Source organism: Gobio gobio, assembly GCF_949357685.1.
Source record: "Gobio gobio genome assembly, chromosome: 5".
NCBI classification, from domain to species: domain Eukaryota; kingdom Metazoa; phylum Chordata; class Actinopteri; order Cypriniformes; family Gobionidae; genus Gobio; species Gobio gobio.
Genome location: NC_137101.1, coordinates 16,023,830 through 16,044,544, shown reverse-complemented (window position 1 = coordinate 16,044,544; position 20,715 = coordinate 16,023,830). Strand labels below are relative to the sequence as shown.

Below are 20,715 nucleotides of genomic sequence, written 5' to 3'. Positions count from 1 at the left end.
CAATTTAGCGACAAGACTGAACCAAACACAGGGCTAAATATAAACTGGGACTAAACAAGATAGTTAACAAGACACGGGTGAACACATAAGGGGTACATCAAAAACCATGGTAACAAATCAACACAGACAAAGGAAACTGATCTAGAGAGAGTGAAAACCAACTCAACTGACCAAACGTGACAATTACTCTATTTTGTTCTATTCTATTCTATTCTATTCTATTCTATTCTATTCTATTCTATTCTATTCTATTCTATTCTATTCTATTCTATTCTATTCTATTCTATTCTATTCTATTCTATTCTATTCTATTCTATTCTATTCTAAACTGCTCTGTTGTATTCTGTTTTTTGTGTGGGTGCCATACTGCACTTCTATTATATTTTATTCTGTTTTGTTTTCTGTCTGCTCTGTGTTCTGTTTTGTTCTGTTGTATTCTCTGTCTATTCTATGCTGTTCAATGTATACTATATTGTATTCAGTGTCTGGCTTTATTCTATTCAGGGGGGGGGGGGGGGGGGTTCTATTCGTTGTCTGTTTCATTCGACACTATTCCACATCTATTCTATTCTTATTCTAATCTGCTGTATTCAATTATTTTGATACTCTATTATTTGTGTAGTTTACTGTCTTTAGTTGTATGCCTTCTAATCTATTCTAATATTTTCTATTCTATTCTAAACTGCTCTTCTGTATTCTTTTTTTGTGTGTGGGTGCTATACTGCACTTCTATTATATTTTATTCTGTTCTGTTTTATTCTGTCTATTCTACGACATTCAATGTCTACAGTATTCTATATGCCTGGCTTTATTTCATTCTTTTTGGTTCTGATCTATTCTTTGTCTGTTCTATTCTATTCTATTCTATTCTATTCTATTCTATTCTATTCTATTCTATTCTATTCTATTCTATTCTATTCTATTCTATTCTATTCTATTCTATTCTATTCTATTCTGCAGTATATGTCTGGTCTACTGTATTCTGTTCTATTTTGTTCTTTTCCATTCTTTGTCTGTTCTATTCTACACTATTACAAATCTATTCTATTCTTCTTCTAATCAAATATGATTATTCAAATATTTTATACTCTATTATTTGTGTGGTTTACTCTATTCTGTTATATTCTATTCTAAACCGCTCTGCTGTATGCAGTTTTTTGTGTGGGTGCTATACTGCAATTATATTATATTTTATAATGTTCTGTTTTATTCTATGTCGGCTCTTCTGTGTTCTATCTTATGCTATGTAATGTCTACTATATTCTATTCAATGTCTGGCTTTATTCTTGTATTTTTGGTTCTGTTCAATTCTTTGTCTATTATTTTCTATTCAGTCTCTGATTCTGTTCTATTTTATTCTACAGTATATGTCTGGTCTACTGTATTCTGTTCTATTTTGTTCTTTTCCATTCTTTGTCTGTTCTGTTTTACACTATGAAATGCTGGGTTAAAAATAACCCAAGTTTGGTTGAAAATGGACGAACCCAGCGATTGGGTTGTTTTAACCCAGCAATTGGGTTGCTTTAAGCAAACATTTAACCCAACCGCTGGGTTAAAACAACCCAATTGCTGGGTTAGTCCATTTTCAACCCAACTTGGGTTATTTTTAACCCAGCATTTTTTAGAGTGTAGTTTACTGTATTGAGCTCTATACATTCTATTCTATTCTATTCTATTCTATTCTATTCTATTCTATTCTATTCTATTCTATTCTATTCTATTCTATTCTATTCTATTCTATTCTATTCTATATGTCTGGTCTACTGTATTCTGTTCTATTTTGTTCTTTTCCATTCTTTGTCTGTTCTATTTTACACTATTCTACATCTATTCTATTTTTATTCTGATCTGCTGTGTTCAATTATTGTAATACTCTATTATTTGAGTAGTTTACTGTATTCAGCTCTATACCTGCTCTTCTATTCTATTCGAATGTCTGCTCTGCTATATTCTACTCTGTTTAGGGTTTCTATTTTTGTTTTGTTCTACTCCATTAAATTCTGTTCATCTGGAGGGCTGTTTTAGCAGATTTGTCTATAGCATCGGTGTCCCTCTGGTGATTTATAGATGGTTGTTTATCCAGATTGACATTCCATTTTGAGCAGTTTGGGTTAAGTGTCTTGCGCAAGGGCACAATGGTGATGGTCATTCTCTGCTTTCTGGCTCAACCACTCTTCAGCACCTTAGGACAAAACCACCAACCTTTCATTTGCTTAAGCGCTATGCTGTCACCACTCCCATGACCTATAATGATGACAGATTTTTATGCATGGAGTAACGTTCTGGGTTTGCAGTTAACCAGCATCTGTGTCATCACTTCTGTTCCGCACTGCAGCATGAATGGTGTATGAGAGACTGCAATTCTGGGGAATGTATTTATACTGTGTACAATCTACGTGTGCAACTGTACACCCATAAACACACGCGCACACACACACACAAGGTACAAAACTACATTAGACAGAGTTAGGATGCATATTTGGTGAAAAAAAAACCCAAAGTCTGATATTCTAGGATAAGCAGAGGCATTTGATATCTATGGAAGCAATAGTCTTGTTCTAATTTGGGCAGGTGGCACCTCCACAGTATTGATTGGTGCTCCAGTAAATGCCAGTGGGATTGCGGAATTGGGATCTGACAGACAGGCTCCGAGACAAGGTCATAAATGCGCAGAATGCAGATGAGAGACCTATCAATGTCATCAATGACATCCATGCTGTGCTGTTTATAAAGAAGGGGAAAGGAGAAAAGAAAAGAGGGGAGGATGGGGAGATATTAGAGATAATTCAAGGCTAAGCATGCTGTTGTGACACTGTAGCTAGACAATGTGGCATTGAGTAAGTGTGGGTGGGTGGTAGGAGCAAAATCTTATATCCAGTGGCGGAGCCAGGGGGGTGTCCGGGAAAGCACTGGACACCCCTGACATCTGATTGGCCTCCCCGGGTGCCTCACCAAAATTTAATTGACTATAGTGGCTGATTGAAATTTCACCTCTCTTTGGAAGCAGCATTTATTTTGACGTGCAGCAGCCACCCCATGTATAAAACTCTAGTTCCGCCACTGCTTATATCATGGAAAGAGTAATTCTATATCACAGTAACGTATGTATCACAGTAGTTTTTTTTTTTTTTAATTCAACAAAAGTAGTTTATATATTAAGCACAGTAAGTAACGGTTGGAGAATTAATTAAAGGGATAATTATTCTGCCATTATTTACTCATCATTCCAAACCCCTATGAATTTTGTGTACTGCAAAAAGTGAATTTTGGAATATCCTGGACAGTGTTCTACACTCTAAAAAAAAAAAGGTTCTATATTGCACCAAAAATGGTTCTTGGCTCGTAATCATAGGGGAGCCTTTTTTAGTGCTATATAGCACCAATTTTGGTGCTTCAGTGGTTCTTCAGCGGTTCTTCAGAGGTTCTTCAGCGGTTCTTCAGAGGTTCTTCACCGGTTCTTTGACTAAGGTGCTATATAGCACCTCTGAAGAACCGCTGAAGAACCACTGAAGCACCAAAATTGGTGCTATATAGCACTAAAAAAGGTTCCCCTATGATTACGAGCCTTTTTTTTTAGAGTGTAAATATAATGAAAGTGATTGAGGATTGAGGCTGTCAAGCTCCAAAATGTCAAAATAAGCCCCAAAAAGTATCATAAAAGTAGTCCATACTGTAAATAGAAGCTAGAGCAAAGATAGAAAAATAGCAATGGCCATTGAGTCAGTTCTCTTTAATGAATCTGTTGATTCAATTCACAAATCTTGAATGATTCGTTCATGAATTGGACTAATCTGGTTTTCAAGTCACTGATTCAGTGATTCAATCACAGCCCACTGGATGGGAAGAGATTCAGTAAACAATGTCTTAAATTTCAGTCACATGAGACATTTGAACCACAATTAAGACACTTCCAACAGAAGATTTGGAATAGCATGAGAGCGGGAAGATGGCTCAAAAATTTTTTGTATAATCTATCCCTTAATATACTTTAATAATACTCTAAAAAACGCTGGGTTAAGAACAACCCAAGTTGGGTTGAAAATGGACTAACCCAGCAATTGGGTTGTTTTAACCCAGCAATTGGGTTGTTTTAACCCAGTGAATGGGTCGTTTTAACCCAGCGGTTGGGTTAAATGTTTAAATGTCTTAAAACAACCCTATTGCTGGGTTAGTCCATTTTCAACCCAACTTGGGTTGTTTTTAACCCAGCATTTTTTAGAGTGTACTTTGATTATTTCCTCTTTTAATTGTAAAAATTATAGCCGAATCTCTTGGTAGAAAAATAGCAATGGCCATTGAAATTATCCATTGAGTCAATTTCTCTTTAATGAATCTTTTGATCCAATTCACAAATATTGAATGATTCGTTCATGAATTGGACTAACCTGGTTCTCAAGTCACTGATTCAGTGATTCAATCACAGCCCACTGGATGGGAAGAGATTCAGTAAACAATGTCTTAAATTTCAGTCACATGAGACATTTGAACCACAATTAAGACACTTCCATCAGAAGATTTGGAATAGCATGAGAGTGGGAAGATGGCTCAAATTTTTTTTGTATAATCTATCCCTTAATATACTTTAATAATACTCTAAAAAACGCTGGGTTAAAAACAACCCAAGTTGGGTTGAAAATGGACTAACCCAGCAATCGGGTTGTTTTAACCCAGCAATTGGGTTGCTTTAACCAAGTGAATTGGTCGTTTTAACCCAGCGGTTGGGTTAAATGTTTAAATGTCTTAAAACAACCCAGTTGCTGGGTTAGTCCATTTTCAACCCAACTTGGGTTGTTTTTAACCCAGCATTTTTTAGAGTGTACTTTGATTATTTCCTCTTTTAATTGTAAAAATTATAGCCGAATCTCTTGGTAGAAAAATAGCAATGGCCATTGAAATTATCCATTGAGTCAATTCTCTTTAATGAATCTTTTGATTCAATTCACAAATATTGAATGATTCGTTCATGAATTGGACTTACCTGGTTCTCAAGTCACTGATTCAGTGATTCAATCACAGCCCACTGGATGGGAAGAGATTCAGTAAACAATGTCTTAAATTTCAGTCACATGAGACATTTGAACCACATTTAAGACACTTCCAACAGAAGATTTGGAATAGAATGAGAGTGGGAAGATGGCAGAATAATTTTTTTTATAAACTATCCCTTTATATACTTTAATAAAGTAAAAATTATAGCCTTATCTCTACCCTTAAAATGTATAACATTACAGTTCCCAGTGCTAATACGCGTCTATAAGTCTGAGTGTGAATGTTTTGCTGAATAACTTGCCTTGACTGAAGGAATTAATGAGCAAATGGGTGGAACAGAGCAGAAGCAAACAATAAAAGAAAGAAGTTTGGCACAAAGTTGGATTCATCCGTCAGACCAGGTGCTGACTGGGTCTTTTAAGTGCCATAGGATCAGATTCCTGCTCATTCATCAGCTATTTTAGCAAGCAGCCGCCAACAGGGACATCAGCTAAGTGTTTCTCCTGCCCGAGGATGCGGTCTGGACCAGATAAATACTCCACGTCACTCGTATCACTCGCATTCCCCAACTGAGATTCCATGTCTCGACTTTGTGTCTGCAGTACGAGCACATATTTTGCAGAAACTTAAAGGGCTACTTCACCCATAGAACAATAGAAATTCTGTCATCATTAACTTACCCTATATGACTTTCTTTCTTGTGTGGAACAAAAGAAGATGTTTAGCAAATTGAAAAGACAAGAGTGTAAGTAAATGACAGAATTTTCATTCATAAACTGTTCCTTTAATACTCTCATCTGCTGCATTGCTTCTGTCCCAAGCCACTGTTTTGGTCACACCGCTTTGAGGCTTTGAGGAATAATGGACCTATGGCTTCTGATTAATGCGATGTTAATTTGAGGAGAGACACTTGTTCGTTTTGTCATTATAATAGGTTGTGAATAATTCATCAGTTGTAAATGAGGTTTTTCATTTTACATGGGCTTTAAACTTTCATTAAGGTACGTTACAATGGTGTTAGGACACACTTTTAAGTGCGTGCATCATAAGTAGCCTGACTTTTGATCAATTTAAGAGCTTTTTAGATGTAATTGCTGGCACGGAAACTCAACGTCATTAGAAAAAAAACTCACCAGCAACCTTCTTGAAAGGTTTTCAATTTAAATTCTGCCAGAATATTGTCGAGCGAGTTACATAATTTGCATCACACCGTGTTTATCTTGCTCCCAGGAGCACAGTTCTCGTTTATCATTATTGAAGTTATTGGTTCTCTTGAGGCGCATAGCTGGGCTGGGGTGTTTGATAACTGGGAGCGATTGATTACAGATTCATGGTGTATAAAAAAAATAAAAAAATCCTCCTTGCTGAAAGGTGAGTGTATCCTCATGGCCTGAAAATGGAAAAGTTGAATGTCAGAGATGAATAAACAAACTAATATTAAAATGTATATTATTCAATTAATTTATATTTAAATATTTAGCTAAAGAGTCATTACTGGTCATTTGGATAGCCAGAAGTCCCAAGCTGCTCTTTGACCTTTAAATGCTGCCATCGAACGTCTAGCCTTTGATTTACAGCACACAATAGCGATGGCGATAGAAGGATAGCACATCTGAGATGAAGTGTCGATCCAATGGGAATTAATCAGAGAGATGTCAGAAAAAACCTGTTTTCCTTGCACTATCCCAGAGGGCTTTAATGCTGATACTTGTGAACTGTCCTGGAATCCATTAGATCAGCTGTGGTGTCCTCTGCGGATTGTTGAGGTTACCAGGTTAGCTTCGGCTCACTGTCGTACAGTGTATTTGATTAATGAAGGTGACAAAACTCTGCCTCATTCCTGCCATACAATAGGCTCACGGCTGCAGCTTACAACTCCCCTGAGCTTTACTTGACAATAGCTACAGAACATTAGTGTTCCCCGGTTGGCCTTAATGTATGTGCGAGTGTGTGTGTGTGTTGCATTTTTTTTCACCTTTTGAGAAGACCAGACCCAGACATTTCTTATGTTTTGACAGGACTGATTTAAACATTCGTCCCTGAGGAGGCAGTCAACTTCCTCTGTCCTCCTCAGCTAACTCATCACATCTCCCTGTGTGTTTCCTCCTTCCTTCTGTCTATCTTTGTTTTTTTTTTTTACTTCTGTGCTATCACCACTCACATCAGTGTCACGACATGACCCACATGTCTGTCGACCATCATTCATTTCCTTAAAATTGTCTGCTCCAAGGAGGTCTATAATTGTCATGATCATTTTTATCATGTTTTTGTTAAGTCTGGTTTCTAGTCTTAGGGGCCATTTACACGACAACAGCGTTTTGCAAACATTTGAAAGCGATACCATTATTGTCTCAGTGTAGACTACAAAAACAAGAATTTGTGAAAATGGTGACATCATGTGAATGCATAATATGTGTTCAGTCTGTAGGCATTAGGGATGCAACAATACAATTAGTCCACGGTTCAATACATACCTCGGTTTTTAACGACAGTTTTCGGTTCGGTTCGGTTCTGATGGCTTGTCACATCAGTTTTTTGTTATTCTATTCTTAGGCGACAGGAACAGCAAGAGGTTAAGGAGAAAAAAGACATTTTTTTTATTGCAATACTCTCTTTATTTTACTTAAAAGAATTGAAAACCCTTACTTAAACTTAAAACTTTACTTAAAAAAAACCCTTGTACACATTCTTAGAGTATTGTAAAATATAAAATAAATATATATAAATATTTACACTGGCAGCTCAGAGCTGTAAAGCAGCATTTAAGTATGAAATTGAATGAATAAATGTAAAAATAAAACGCTACATAAACTTCACTATAAAATATACACTGATTCTTATTAAAGCTATACTGTATTAGTTTTTCAGTCAAGAGCAGAATTTCTCTTTGTCTTTTGTTGTTGTATTAACATTAAAGGGATAGTTCATTCAAAAATGAAAATTCTGTCATCATAATTTTAGAGGTGAACTGTCCCTTTAAGGACAGCGTATTCACTAGGCTGTGCTGCTGTCAATTTAAGACCACCGTGCATCTAATACAGACACACACGATTTTACTTTCACTTTAGACATAACCGACTGTGTTTATGTTAACCTTATGTCTATTTAACAGTATTAGCACAGTAAGACGACTACTTAGTTCAGTAATCACGTGTTTGACAGGCGTTTAGTGCGCGCGCTTGGAAAAGCATGTTAAAACCGCGCACGCGAATGAGCCGGCAAGGCTTTAAAACGCATGCAAATGATGAACTTTCTTGATTGTGAATATCTAGTGTTCCATGAGTATAACTCTACCACTAACGTGTGATGTAAATGTATGTCGCATTGTTCAGTATTGGGATGGAGGCAAATGATCGAATTTGTAGAAAAATAATGAATTAAATGCAAAACCGAAAAACCGCAATTCACAAGCGCGTATTGAACCGTGAATGCCGTACCGAACGGTTCAATATTATATTGAGAATTGTGGCATCCCTAGTAGGCATGTAGCTTTTCTTTACAGTAACATCGCCAACTACTGGCCTGGCAGCAGAATACATCGTTTTTAATTGTTTTTGCGGATCCATGTGTACGGGGATCGTTTTTGACATTGTTGTCTAGTTAATTTTTTATAAATCCTGATATGTGTGTGGAAAATTGCAACGTTTAAACATCAGGCCCCAGAGCTGTAAATGGCATTTGACTAATCGTTCTGAAAAATTACATAATGATTATTACAGTAAGAATGTTCACAGTCCTAAACCCTTCAATAGTGTCTATCCTGCTCTATTATGTAAAAAGGCAGCGAAAAATGCTTGTTAGGTCCAGATGGTGTAGTTTCTTATCAGCGGGGGCTAACCGGACTATGCTAACCAGCAAAACTTTGACCCCTTGGTATTTATCATGCTTAGTTCAGTATTCACACTGGCTCCAGGATATTTAAACATAAATATTACCAGATGGTGCAAAACGGCCACTTGCTTTCTGCCTCTATGCAACTTTTGTTTGGTACCAGTAGTTACAAGCCTAAATGATGAACAAATTCACTTACAGGCTGATGATTGTGTTGTATCCTTGACATAACAGTGACACGGTGATGGATGGATCAAATATTTTCATCTGTTCTGTCTTCCTTTAATATAGAACGCCTGTATGATCATATAAAAAGGGATCTAAGTTGAATGAGTAAGAACATCAGAATTTCCTGAACACTGAATTTATCTCTTTTTAAATGATGAATTTGTCAGCTGATTCAGAAATGTAATTCGAATTTGAATAGAAAGAATACAAAAATAGTTACAGAATAGTCCAACATCTATGGACAACCTTGGAATTAATTGTTTCATAACTCTTCATTTTATGGTCAGCTCTCTATGACATCCCTGTATGCCTCATGACTGCATATTGTTTCTTAATATGGTAGTGTCTGTTTTTAATGTATTGCATTCCTCTCATGTTCTGCTTTTTCTGTCACTCTCTCCATCAGGCTCATCAAGGAATGCAAGAGCTTCCCTCAAGGCAGCAGAGAGAATTCTTCAGAAGTTGAGAGGAAGAACAGAGTTCACTCTTCTACTGACCCTCAAACAGGAGAAATTCAGCTCAGGAGTGCTGCTGTCCATCCACTATGGAGAACAGAGGTATCCATCCATCCATCCGTATGTCTATCTATCTGTCTGTCTGAGTCCACCATCCATCTGTGCATCCATACAGTATAGGTAGGCTTTTGCTCCAGTAAAACCCTCTTTCTATTTTTTCTTTTTTAATTTACTGTTTCTCAGAGGAACACATAATCTCCCTGATGGAATGTCTGTAACATTTCTGATTAGGGTGTCCACTGACATTTCTTAAACACACACAGTATTGATTCTACCACCTCTTTAAGGTCAGCACTTGGAGTACAGGCCAAGAGATTTATGGATCACTGCTCGTCTTCACATTCATCCAGAACACTCACATTCCCTTGAGCTCCATTTTTTCCCCTGCTGCTTTGCTATTTTCCAGAATTTAATAACGACCATTTGGCAGCTTAACCTGCAGAAGTCTTATGCATGGGGACATAAGAGCTATGGCAGCAGTTATTTCCCGGAGTTCTTAGATGTTCAGCAACTGATTCATGATTATGACTTTTCATGAAGTAAATCTGTTTCCTTGGCTTCCTCCTCAGGTTTCTGGAGGTAGAGAGCAGCGGTCTGCGTAATGAGATCCGTCTCTTCTTCCAGACCTCAGATCAGCGGCAGCAGAAAGAGGTCTTCCCCTATAGTCTGGCAGATGGACACTGGCACAAAGTCTCCCTGGCATTCAGCGCCACCCAAGTGGTGCTCCATATTGACTGCAACAGGTGAATGGCTTGAAAATGAAAGGGCCGAATTTGAATGCCTTCCTTATCAATGTTCACTCATTGCTTTTTATTCGTACTTGCTTTCAGAATTTACGAAAGAATTGTGGAGATGCCATCTATGGACTTTCCCAGAGGAACAAACATCTGGCTTGGTCAAAGAAATGACGCCCATGGTTTTTTCAGGGTACAACATAGCCTTGCAAATTGAAAATATACCATAAAATATGCAAAAGTTACGTTCGTCTCTAACTGCAATATCTTTCTGCCAGGGTGTTATGCAAGATGTTCAGTTGGTAGTCGTACCCCATGGATACATCGTCCAGTGTCCAGATCTCAATCGTAGTAAGTGCATTCTTCCTGTGGACGACACAGAAAAAAAAAGAGAAAATGTATGCACTTTGTTTACTCACTGGTCTGGAAATGCCATTAATGCACGTTCACCACTTTTGCAGCTTGTCCCACTTGTAATGATTTCCATGGGCTGGTTCAGAAGATCATGGAACTTCAAGATATATTAGCTAAAACGTCAAACAAGGCAAGTTTGTAAAAATGTTTAGAATTGGGGGGTGGTCTGACTTCAAAAGCTGATTTTTCTGCTTGCTCAATTTATTTAATTATACTGAGCTAAAAACAATTGTTGAATTTGGTCAGTTTCATTTTCATTCTGTGCATCGAATTTAAATGTGTAAGTTTATTGAATCTGTTTGCATTGGGACTACATGCATCATTTATTTGAGAAGGGAATTTCCAGTTCCCAGCATGCTTTGCATGGAACTGGATGAGAAATGTTGAAATTAAGCATTGTTTTATGTTGTTATGAGCAAAACGACAAAAGGAGATCTGTTAGGGTTAACTTGGGTTTTAAATGAGTTTTTGTAATATTTTGGTGTTTACCTATATGGTGAAGAAGAAAAATATATTACTTAGGATGCTAATGTTGCTATTGTTAGCTATATAGTTGAAAGGGATTGAGTCAGTTTGATGTGCTTAATTTTATTAGGACCTAGGGCCTACTTAATTTTCATTCAACTGCACAAGATTTGTAGTCTACTGAGCCCCTGAAGGGACATGGTGATGGTAAAAATGGGCATATTTTAATGCTTTTGCGCTCTCTCGCAAAAGTTCTGCATTCCCCCGAGAAATGTTGTATTCCCTCGCAAGATGTTTGCGTTCTCCTGAGAAACTTTGCGTTTGCCGGCAAAACGTTTGAGTTCTTTGCAAGCGAACGCAAAGTTTCTCAGGAGAATGCAAAATATTTTCAAGAGAATGCAAAAGCATTGATTCATAATTTTTCCTTCAATCTCTTTTTTTTTCATCAGCATGTCTCTTTAGGGGCTCCATAGTAGTAGTATAGTAGTAGTGTGTGTGTGTGTGTGTGTGTGTGTGTGTGTGTGTTGGATATCACTAGTTTCTATGGTCTGTTAATGTCCTTAATAGTGAACACCACAAACGCTGCCTTCATCATAAATCTCTTATTTCCCTCTCCTTCTAACATTCATTTTTTGCTTGCTCTTCTTTTTTGTATGGCTTCCCATTATATTGATTCATTCAGTCACACCCTCTCTTCTTCCTCATGTCTTTATTGTGCTCTAGTTGGCACTTGCGGAAGAGAAGATGAAGTACTTGGATGGCTGTTACTGTGAGAGGACGTGCACCCTGAATGGAGAGATATATAGGGACGATGATGCTTGGATAGATGGATGCAGAAACTGCACATGCTCAGTAAGCTCATGTATTCCCAGGACAGGGTAACAGGATTGTTTGTTTGGGATTTTAAACTAGAGATGGCTCTCCAAGCTACAAACTCAAGGGCCGTTCACAGTGGCAGTGATTTTCAGCGACAAAGCAACTAGAAATCATTATTTTTTCATTGATATTTGAGCTTTTGGCTATTTGATATTTGATCTTTTGGCTATTTGAGACACGAGTGACAGTGCAAATTATGGAAATAAGCTATGATTTGACTACTTTTTGTGGGAGCAAAGCATTTTTTCCTGTCCCATAAGGGGACATGATGATGGGATTTTTTTTTTCAATGCTTTTGCGTTCTCTCACAAAACTTTTGTATTCTCTTGCAAAAGTATTGTGTTTCACCCCAAAAACCTTTGTTTTTTCTATCAAAACTACTGCGTTCCACAAGAAACTAAAATATATATAGCTTTTCCTACCATGTTATTTCTATCACACATTTTTTTGGAGTGGGCACAAAGTTTCTCAGAAGAAACCAAAAGTTTTGTAGAAATCGCAAAAATATTGAAATACATTTTTTTCTCACATCCTTTTTTTTTTTTTTTTTTTACATCACTATGTCCCTTTAAGCTGGGGCTCTGAAATATGGAAGCTTGTTTTTTCAACAAACAAAAAAAAGCTAATTGCTTTTAATCTCACAATTCAGACTTTTTTCTCATAAATGCAAGTTTATAGTTCACAATTCATACTGTTTTCACAATTGCGAGTTAAGTTTATATCTCGCAATTTGGACTTTATAACTCGCAATAGTGAGTTTATATCTCACAATTCTGAGACTTTTTTTCCTCAGAAATGTGAGATATAAACTCACTATTGCGAGTTATAAAGTCCAAATTGCAAGTTATGAAGTCCAAATTGCGAGTTATGAAGTCCAAATTGTGAGATATAAAATCGCAATTCTGAAATATAAACTCGTATTTCTCTATAAAGTCAGAATTGCATAAAAAAGGCTGAATTGTGAGATTAAAACTCCACCATGGAATAAAATATCCAAACACCCTTAAAGCATTGTACATTTATAATTTTTTTTTTTGAGTTTTGTAGCCGTATTATACAGAAGTTTGGCAAGTCGATTTGTAGCTGTCAGACTGTGGGAATGCACCCTCAAGTATTTTTGGGGTTTTGTTTTATTTGTGAAGATTTTGAATATCTATCTGAGTTGCCAGCATCACTCGTGAAATGTCTGATTCTGTTAGCTTATTTTGCAGAATCATGTGTTTGTGAAGCTCTTTTATTGATGGTGGTGGTGATGATGATGATGATGGTGTGTGTGTGTGTGTGTGTTCCACCTGCAGAATGGTACAGTGGAGTGTGAGAGTATTTTCTGCCCACCACCTCAGTGTCCCCCTGATACAGCTCCAATCTACATGCCTGGAGCATGCTGTAAAGAGTGCCAGCGTGAGTACACACACACACACACACACACACACACACACACACACACACACACACACACACACACACATATACACACACACACGCAAAATGAGGCCATGCATCTATAGCGCTGCAAATATTTGACAACTTTGCCACTCTCTCTCCCTTTGTCTCATATTTGCTCCTTTATCTCTCCATCTTCTCGATTCTCTCCTCACTATCTTTCTTTCCACCAAAATCTTTTTTATAATCATGCTGCGGTCTTGATGACAAACTGACCACATCCCTGTGTTGCTAGGTTACCGCTGCCACAAATTCGAATGTCAACACACACACAACGCAGTCACGCACTTTCTCTGGTATCATTAATAATTCAAGGCCAGTGTGCAGCATGTTGTGTTTGAGTGAGCAGGGCTAATGTGCAGAAGCTAATAGCAGTTTGACTGATGACCAGGGCTTTATTTAACACTGCGCTCTGGTAGGCTTAATCTAACATGCTTGTGCGATCGATGCTTTACTGGTTTGTTTTGTCTCTATCCTCTCAATTTCTTCTTTTTCTCTTTATATCTTTTCTGTCTTTAGCCGTGTGTCTGTTCAGGGGAAGAGTGTACGTGGAAGGTGACCGTAAGAGCGTACACGACTCTGAGGGAAACTGTCTGCTGTTTGAATGCAGGGTAAGTTCCAATGTAACTACAGGCCGGTGGTCTGAAGGTTTTCAGCAGACACATACCAGAATCTGTCCCTTCTGCATTTTTTTTTGCACTCGTTTTTGGAGAAATCTGCTGATTTGTGTAAGGTGGATGTGTTAATTGGAGCTGCGAGTACTGCACTCTTATTTGTAGATGAAAGCATGACCAATCATAATGTCATAAATCAACACACAATGGGTGGATGACACGAAAGATGGGAATTTGAATTCAGAGGAAATCTGAATGTTGCTGGCCACGATTCTACCTGGGCCTGGTTATGAATTATGCCAAGCAGCATGTGAATTCTGTCTGGGTTTGATTATGAATTTGAATTTGAAATTTAAAACAATTCTGAGCCTGGTTATGAATTGGAATTCCAGGCAGAATTTGAATCTGAACTTGAATTCTGTCTGGGTCTGGTTCTGATTATGAATTTGAATTGCATGCAGAATTAGAATTTTGTCTGGTTATGAATTGGAATGCCAAGCTGCATTTTAATCTGAATTTGAATTCTGTCTGGGTCTAATTATGAATTTGAATTCCAGGCAGAATTTGAAGACTGTCTGGTCCTGGTTATAAATTTGAATTCCAAGCAGAATTTGAATCTGAATTTGAATTCTGTCTGTGTCTGATTATGAATTTGAATTCCAGGCAAAATTTTAAGTCTGTCTGGTCCTGGTTAGAAATTTTAATTTTTGGCAGAATTTGAATATGAATTCTATATAGATCTGTTGGTGAATTTGAATTCCAGGCAGAATTTGATTTTCTTTTTTCTGAATGTGGTTATGAATTGGAATTCTTGGCAAAATTCAAATTCTGTCAGAGCCTGGTTAAGAATCTGAATTCCGAGCAGACATTGAATTCAGGGTGAATTGGAATTCTGTCTGGGACGGATTATGAATTTGGTTATATATTTGAATAAAAAGCCAGAATTTTATTTCTGTCTGGGTCTAATTATGAATTTGATTTTCAGGCAGAATTTGAAGTCTGTCTGGTTTGGTTATAAAATTAAATTCCAAGCAGAATCTAAATTTGTTCATTTGTAATGAGTTTGAATTTTATGAAGAATAAGATCATTTTCTCAGAGTATGGTTATGAATTTGAATTCCAGGCAGAATTTGAATTCTGTCTGAATTTAAATTCTGTCTGGGACGGATTATGAATTTGTTTAAACATTTGAATTTCAAACAGAATCTGAATTCTGTCTGGATCTGTTTGTGAGTTTGAATCCTAGGCAGAATAAGATTATTTTCTGAGTATGGTTGTGAATTTGAATTCCAGGCTGAATTTGAATTCTGTCTGACTGGTTGAAAATTCTAATTCCAAGCAGCATTTGAATTTGACAATCCATCTTAAACACATAACTGTTTGTTGGTTAGCTTGTTGCTTAAACCAGCTAAGACCAGCTTAGAAACAGCTACCATGTTCCAAAGTTTAAGCTGAATGTTTGACTTGCAAGGTTAATTGAACAAACACTTGTTTATGTGTTTGCAGGATCGAAGTATGCGTAGGGTTGAGATGACTACTTGTCCAGAGCTGAACTGCCCAGAGTCAGAGCAGATCACACTCACAGACCGCTGCTGCAAAGTGTGCAGAGGTGCGACACACTCACACACGCAGGAACAACACACATCCTCTACACTCCACTGATTGGAGTCATATTAAGGGCAGCCACCTTTGACCACTGCGCACACAAACTAGATTTGTGCTCAACACCAAGCCATGACTGTGCATGACAGCAAACTTCTATGTTTGCACCCTTCACACATATAACCACACACACACACACACACACACACACACACACACACACACACACACACACATCACAAGTGTAACAGTGATATTGTTCGACTTTACCACACCTCTCATAGTTCACAGATTGAGCCACAGTCTGCAGTAACACGTTTGAACCATTTTGTACAGGGATACAGAAGGTTGACACATAGTTATACATTTTGTTTTCTTTCTTCTTTTCTTTTCATTTCGTTTCATTCACAAAAGCACTGAAATACAGATGTTTCCTTTTTTTTACATCACAATTTTGTGAAAAGTACATTTTTAAAAGTACAAATATTCTCTCTATTAATTTGAGATCATATAAGCACTGCAAAAAAAAGATAAATTGTCAAATATCTAAAAATCATTGAAACAAGCTATTTATTTGACAAGCAACACTGCATAAGATATTCTATTTTTTCACTTGCTTTCAGTGTAAAGAAGTTAAAAACGAGTGAAACCAGTGCAGTAGGAGAATGTACAATTACATTTAAGATATAATCTATGAAATCAAGGCTTAAAGGCTTAGTAAACTGATCTAGCTTTAAGCATGATTGTTGGAAAACAAGTAACAAAGACCAATTAAAAACTCATTAAGAAGTCATTTATTAACAATTATAAAATAATTAGCAAAATGCTGTTTAAAATGGTTTTAGATGGTGTATAGCCTGTCACACCGCAGGACATGCAATGTCCCAAAACGTCCCAACATCCTATTTCATGACAATTAGCCAGGAGTGAACAATAAATCCTCCCCAATTGAATAGTCTTACAATGTGAACATTTGTCATTGCGGGGTAAAAAAAAAGTGTAATTTATAATCCATCAATTATTAAATGTCAGATTTAGGCATTGCATAACACTTCTACTGTATTTATCTCACTCCCAGGGCATGATTTCTGTGCTGAGGGTTACAACCGCAACTGTGTGGAGAATTCGGACTGCATTAACCTAGAGGCAGGAGCTTGCTGCAGCTGTAAAGAGGGATACCATGCGCTCAGGGATGACAGCGCCTACTGCCAAGGTATTCAAACTACCACAGACAAACCATGCCAATCATTGATATATATATATATTCTAAAACACTATAAAAACAAATGAAACTCTAAATCCGTCAAGCCCTTTTGTCGCTCCATACATAGCACCTGTTTTTTTGAACCCCCACAGATTTGCTTGCTTAACATTTTTGTTTTGTATAAGCAAATAACAGGGCTTTCACAAATCACTAAATTGCCTGCAATCACAGATGGAGGAGTTACCGATGAAAGCTGTTGACTGGTGATTACTTAGTGTCTCGCTGAATGAATATTTCAGCACCACTATTATCCTTACAGCTGTAATTAATGCATTGTAAACCCTGGAGTTCATGCTGTGCGAGTGTGTGTGTACAGATGTGAAGGGGGATTCCTGTGGCTCGCTGGCTTTTAATAGGCTTGTACCCTTGTCTAAACAAACACAACAGCCCAGCGAGAATGTGATGGATATCTCTTTCCACACAAAAGACCAATGACAATTTTTAGTTTGAACAGTTTTGCTTGCAAACGTGCTTTTGCGTAACATTGCGTTCTCTTTTGGTTTTTATGTCCTGTTAGTTTACCCAGAACATGAATAGTTCACCCATTCACCCCCCAAAAAGAAGAAATTCTGTCATCATTTACTCACCCCCATGACTTTATAAACAGAACCGAAAGGAAGAAAATGTTCAATTGTTTTTGTCTATGACTAAAAAAACATAATGTGCTCTGCTGTATTTTGACTTGCCTCTAAAATTTCGAGGAAGTCTGAAAGCGTATAAATGGAAAACTGTGAAAAATCAATGGTGATGGCTACGGATTAAAGTAATGTGTAGGCGACAGTAGGACCTCCAGCATAGACAATCAATAGACAATTTGGGGGGTGACATTAGAAGAACTTTTCGTCACCAGAAAGGCACAGAACGCTTCTGTAAGTGTCTGGAAGAATTTATACAACACAGTTGTTACAGTAATGTTGCTGTACAATATATCAGTATGACTTGATCAAATCTGAGACACATCTGAGAGGACCTGCTGGGTCATAATAGCGCTCTTTATCAAGCAACTTTTTTACCATTTGGGAATGTGTGTGATTTTCCCTGTTGTGATACTAAGAAAAGTGCTTTTTGTTCATCTGCTTACGCATTTTAGTTACCATAGTTGTCTTTGCACATTAAGCTGGGATAATATATAATATATAACTGTTTTAACATTGAAATTACACACATCAGCTGTAAATAACTGGCAAGGTTAAATAAGGTTAAACAACCTGCTAGTTTGGGAGAAATTCAGCATGTTTGCGTGGATTGTTGTAGTCTGTAGTTTGCAGCAGCCTCAGGCATATGAATAATACCAGTGCCAATGCAGCTCTGAAATAAACTTTAAATTATTAATTTGGGATTCATATCTTCTAGAACAGAAGCGGCTGAAAAGGCATTACAATTTCATTTACAGATATTATGAGTGAGTTTTTTTCCTCCACGGTGTAGGCTCTGAATCCTCCACAGCAGACAAATTGGGACAGATAAGACTTTGGAGAATTTCTCTCCACTATTTACTGTTATTCCAAGCACATTGCTCTGATGGATCAAAAAGTGGTTGAGATGCCTCTGTGTTAGTTAATAATACTGGTTTTCAGAGAATGTATATTGTTTTGACATTTTTTTTAATCTATTTTTTATATGGATGGATGGATGGAGTGGGTGATGAATGGTTGGTTTGAGTGGTGTGAATGATGGATGGATGTTTGGAGTGGTGGGTGCGATGGATGGATGGTTGGAGTGGTCGGTGCGATGGATGGATGGATGGTTGGTTGGAGTGGTGGGTGCGATGGATGGATGGATGAAGGGGTTGGTTGGTTGCAGGGATGGTTGGATGTTTGGAGTGGTGCGATGGTTGGTTGGAGAGATGGATGGATGGTTGGTTGGAGGGATGGTTGGAGTGGCGGGTGCGATGGATGGATGCATAGATGGATGAACGGTTAGTTGGAATGGTGGATGCGATGGTTGGTTGGAGGGATGGTTTGGAGTGGTGGGTGTGATGGATGGATGAATGGTTGGTTGGAGGGTTGGTTGGAGTGGTGGGTGTGATGGATGGATGGTTTGGTTGGATGGATGTGGAGTGGTTGGATGGTTGGAGTGGTGTGTGCGATGGACGGATGGTTGGAGTGGTGGGTGCAATGGATGGATGCATAGATGGATGAACGGTTAGTTGGAATGGTGGATGCGATGGTTGGTTGGAGGGATGGTTTGGAGTGGTGGGTGTGATGGATGGATGAATGGTTGGTTGGAGGGTTGGTTGGAGTGGTGGGTGTGATGGATGGATGGTTTGGTTGGATGGATGTGGAGTGGTTGGATGGTTGGAGTGGTGTGTGCGATGGACGGATGGTTGGAGTGGTGGGTGCAATGGATGGATAGTTGGTTGGAGTGGTGGGTGCAATGGTTGGATGAATGGATGGATGAATGTTTAGTTTGAGTGGTGTGTACAATGGATGGATGTTTGGAGTGGTGGGTGCGATGGTTGGTTGGTTGGTTGGAGAGATGGATGGATGGATGGTTGGTTGGAGTGGTGGGTGCGATGGATGGATGGATGGATGGATGGATGGCTGGATGGCTGGATGAATGGTTGGTTGAAATAGTGGGTGCGATGGTTGATTGGATGGATGGATGGATGGATGGATGAACGGTTGGTTGGAATGGTGGGTGCAATGGTTGGTTGGAGTGGTGGGAGCGATGGATGGATGGTTGGTTGGTTGGTTGGAATGGTGGGTGCGATGGTTGGTTGGAGGGATGGTTGGAGTGGTGGGTGTGATGGATGGATGAATGGTAGGCTTGGAATGGTGGGTGCGATGGTTGGTTGGAGGGATGGTTGGAGTGGTGGGTGTGATGGATGGATGAATGAATGGTTGGTTGGAATTGTGGGTGCGATGGCTGGTTGGAGTGGTGGGTGCGATGGATGGATGGTTGGTTGGAATGGTGGGTGCGATGGATGGATGGTTGGTTGGAGTGGTGGGTGCGATGGATGGATGGTTGGTTGGATGGATGTGGAGTGGTTGGATGGTTGGAGTGGTGTGTACGATGGACGGATGGTTGGAGTGGTGGGTGCAATGGATGGATGGTTGGTTGGAGTGGTGGGTGCAATGGTTGGTTGAATGGATGGATGAATGTTTAGTTTGAGTGGTGTGTACAATGGATGGATGTTTGGAGTGGTGGGTGCGATGGTTGGTTGGAGTGGTGGATGGATGGTTGGAAGGGTGGGTGGGTGCGATGGTTGGTTGGAGGGATGGTTGGAGTGGTGGATGGATGGATGCTTATTTTAAGCATAAAAGTCACAAAAATCTGTTCGATTTATGGTGACATCTGCTAATGGGGTAAGAAAAATAAACTATTGTCTGAAAACAAGTCTTAATGGTGTATCTCGAGCAACTGTTTCTTCATTAAATATGTATCTTGTGATTTTTACTGTAACAGAGACAAAACGCTGATTAAGAACATGATTTTGTGCTGTGTTGATTTAAACAGAGAAAAGAAATGTGAGGAAGATTATATAAACTGTTCTTGAGGAGGAGAGAGTGGGTGGACCGAAGGACAAGAGCGTGTCTATGAAAAGTGTACAAGGAAAAAACTGGAGGCTGAGAAAGTGAAGGAGGTGGAGGAAAGGGACAGAAAGTGAAAGGTCTAGAAGTGCTCTGTGTTTTGTTAAAGCAGTTTAAGGACTGAATTGAGTCACACGTATACAGTACTGTACATTATTTTTAAAAGTTATTCAAACCTTTAACTCTTTATTGTAGATGTATTTATAT

General features: G+C 38.3%; 1 protein-coding gene across 2 annotated transcripts in view; it reads left to right on the top strand.

Moving 5' to 3' along the window:
- Nucleotides 1-20,715, top strand: part of nell2b (neural EGFL like 2b) — a 57,354-nt gene that overhangs the window by 2,818 nt on the left and 33,821 nt on the right. For both annotated transcript variants that reach the window (XM_079817304.1, XM_079817303.1), the window contains exons 3-12: nucleotides 9,455-9,605; nucleotides 10,133-10,306; nucleotides 10,394-10,490; nucleotides 10,576-10,648; nucleotides 10,759-10,841; nucleotides 11,900-12,028; nucleotides 13,351-13,453; nucleotides 14,015-14,106; nucleotides 15,616-15,718; nucleotides 16,790-16,924. In XM_079817304.1, the coding sequence (XP_079673430.1) occupies nucleotides 9,455-9,605; nucleotides 10,133-10,306; nucleotides 10,394-10,490; nucleotides 10,576-10,648; nucleotides 10,759-10,841; nucleotides 11,900-12,028; nucleotides 13,351-13,453; nucleotides 14,015-14,106; nucleotides 15,616-15,718; nucleotides 16,790-16,924 (1,140 nt within the window). The remainder of the gene's footprint in view (nucleotides 1-9,454; nucleotides 9,606-10,132; nucleotides 10,307-10,393; nucleotides 10,491-10,575; nucleotides 10,649-10,758; nucleotides 10,842-11,899; nucleotides 12,029-13,350; nucleotides 13,454-14,014; nucleotides 14,107-15,615; nucleotides 15,719-16,789; nucleotides 16,925-20,715) is intronic.